At 36.5% G+C, this 2591-nt stretch overlaps 1 protein-coding gene across 1 annotated transcript; it reads right to left on the reverse strand.

The window, feature by feature from the left end:
* Positions 1-1194: 1194 nt before the first annotated feature.
* LOC106340765 lies at positions 1195-2376 on the reverse strand. The gene has a single exon (XM_013779609.1). The coding sequence runs from the start codon at positions 2372-2374 to the stop codon at positions 1232-1234; it is 1143 nt and encodes a 380-aa protein (XP_013635063.1). The 5' UTR covers positions 2375-2376; the 3' UTR covers positions 1195-1231.
* Positions 2377-2591: the final 215 nt, after the last annotated feature.

Here is a 2591-nt window from a genome sequence, read left to right on the forward strand (position 1 = left end):
CGAATCTGGTAGTTGCAAGTTTCCTATGAATTTACGACGAAAATTAATTAGGTGGCCAAAAAAACGTGTAACACCTACAAAGTTGGTGGATTCAAAAATTTCCTCGCTAAATACACGTAAACTATTTCCTCGTAAATAACACGCAAAGTTTACGTCGTATTTACGAGGAAATAGTTTTTCCTCGTAAAATACTCGTAAAATTACATCCACTTTATGACGAAACACTTTTGTCGTTACGAGGAAATAACGATGACTTTAGTTTTTCACTCAAATTCCTCGTAAACTCGACGTAAATTTACGAGGATTGTTTTTCCTCGTTAAATTTCGTCGTTAAGCATGTGTTTTCTTGTAGTGAACACTTCATAAAACCAAATCAAACTTGAAAAGTGTTGACTATACAAATAAATAAACACATATAGGTGAAAACTAATTTTTGAAAAAAACATTTTAGTTTTCCAAAATCTAACCCTAACAATACATACAATACTACAACATATGTTTGCCAAACTCCTAGACCAAAGTATTTCATGATTCACTACTTCCACTCATCTATCTTCAAAACAAATCAATTTTTTCATATCTTAATTTATATCACTTAAAACTGTTTATAATTACTTGATTTTTATTTTTCACGCATCAAAATATTTTTTTACATGATTTATAAATTATTTTTAAAATAAACTGGTACCAGACGACTTACACTTCAGTCGTCCAGATGACTTCCAACATCTCAGACGACTCAGACGATTTACTGGGGCTATATTCGTAAAAATGACTTCTGTTTTTTGTTTGGTCACAAGGGGTTGAGCTGTAATTTCACTAGGCTTTTAGGTTAGTTTTGCATTTGATTCAAGTTTGGGTATAAGTTTGGGATTAAAATCAAGTTGTGGGTTAGTTTTGGCAAAAACCCCTAAATTTAGACTATGATAAAAATATATCGTAAGAACATGGTCCAAACCGATGTCGGTCCAGTAAGAACGGTATAAAGTAAGTGAGTAACACATTTTGATCTTGAAATAAACAACCTATATCATCAATATATTATAATAATGAAAGTATTTATGTAATTAGACATTTATAAAAATGATATAATCCCGCGTTTTGAAAGCGCGGGTCAAAATCTAGTATATATTTAAATCAGTTACAAAAAAGCATATACATTTAAATAAAACATTTTTACAAGAAACGGGAAACAATAAAAAGGAAACCAAACGTAAGAAAATTAAACTAATTAATTAGGAACACACTCATGTTCCACGAAACCAGACAAAGTCCTTGTAGCAGAAGCAACAAAAACCCTAGAATGCCCCACCATTGTCACTACTCTCAGAGCTTCTTCTTCATAAGCTTTTCTCTCCATCTCTTCCCTTTTTGCCCTTCTCCTCCGCTTCTTCGCCGTCACAACAGCCGCCGCCACCACAAGCCCTAAAAGCACCACCCCCACCGTCACAGATCCAACAAGCCCACCAACAACCGATCTCCACCGTCCAATCTTCGCCTTCTTCATCTCATTTTCTCCTCTACCGTCTGATTTGGACGAATCCTGATCATCCGACACCACTAAACCAAAATGTCCGTTAGTTTTAACGGCGCAGACATACGGCTTCACTTCTCCAGCAAACGTTACTTTGCCGTCTAGGCCGAAAGTCACACACATTGGCTTATTCAAGAACGTTCTCTCCACCATCGACGGTCCAGAAATGTTTCCGAAATCAACGGTGGATGGATCTTTAGCATAGTCTAGGAGAAGGCTTATCTGATAAGAGCTGCTCAAATTATTACCCAAAACAACGTCGTTTATGGCATTATAGGCTAGGAGTCCTAAAACAGGAGAGACGAGTCTATAACCAGATAGATCATAGTTCTTGTAATAGATATCAGACCAGTTTGATCCCAAGATCTGTCTCACGACCACAAGACGTTCACCACACGGTTCAAGAACCGCTCCGACACCGATATGGAATTCTTGGAGTTGAGCTCCATATCGCCGGAGACTCCCACACCGGAACCTGACAGCGTCGAGATTAATGCCGGAGTAGTTAGAAGGGAGATGAATACGCCGAAGAACGCCGGTCTTGATTGAGTAATGTTGGTTCTTGAAAGAGTTTAGAGTGTAATCTCTTAGGAGGAGATCGAGAAGCCTTGAAGATTCCTTGAAACGTTCTTGAGTAGTACTACTAGTGGAGGGTGAACCTTTTAGATGAGAAGGAAGGAATGAGATTAATAATATGATTATTGTTAGTGAAAGAGAGGGAAAATTGAATGTTGTTGTTGTTGTTGTCGCCATTTTTTTTAATCTTGAATGAGTTATTGTTCTCCTATATGTTGTTGTTGAGGGGAAATTAATGAGAAGAAGATGTGAAGGGGAAGACATCAATTAAGTTGATCATGAGATATAAATTTTTTATCTCGATGAAGGCTTTAGATTGAAGGGAAAGGTTTGCCTTATATGTATAGATATGTAAATAATGTTTATGTTTGTATGCTAATCAGTATGATTTTGTGGATATTAAAGGCGGCGTGAGATTGTTTTGAGTAAAGTGTACGTCTACATATTAAATGGATAAATCGGTTTTGAAGAAAAAACACTC

Source organism: Brassica oleracea, chromosome C4 (assembly GCF_000695525.1).
Source record: "Brassica oleracea var. oleracea cultivar TO1000 chromosome C4, BOL, whole genome shotgun sequence".
In the NCBI taxonomy this organism is placed as follows: domain Eukaryota; kingdom Viridiplantae; phylum Streptophyta; class Magnoliopsida; order Brassicales; family Brassicaceae; genus Brassica; species Brassica oleracea.

What these genes read in the sequence shown, in the direction of transcription:
- LOC106340765 (XM_013779609.1), bottom strand. Translation starts at nt 2,374, where the DNA reads ATGTCTTCCCCTTCACATCTTCTTCTCATTAATTTCCCCTCAACAACA.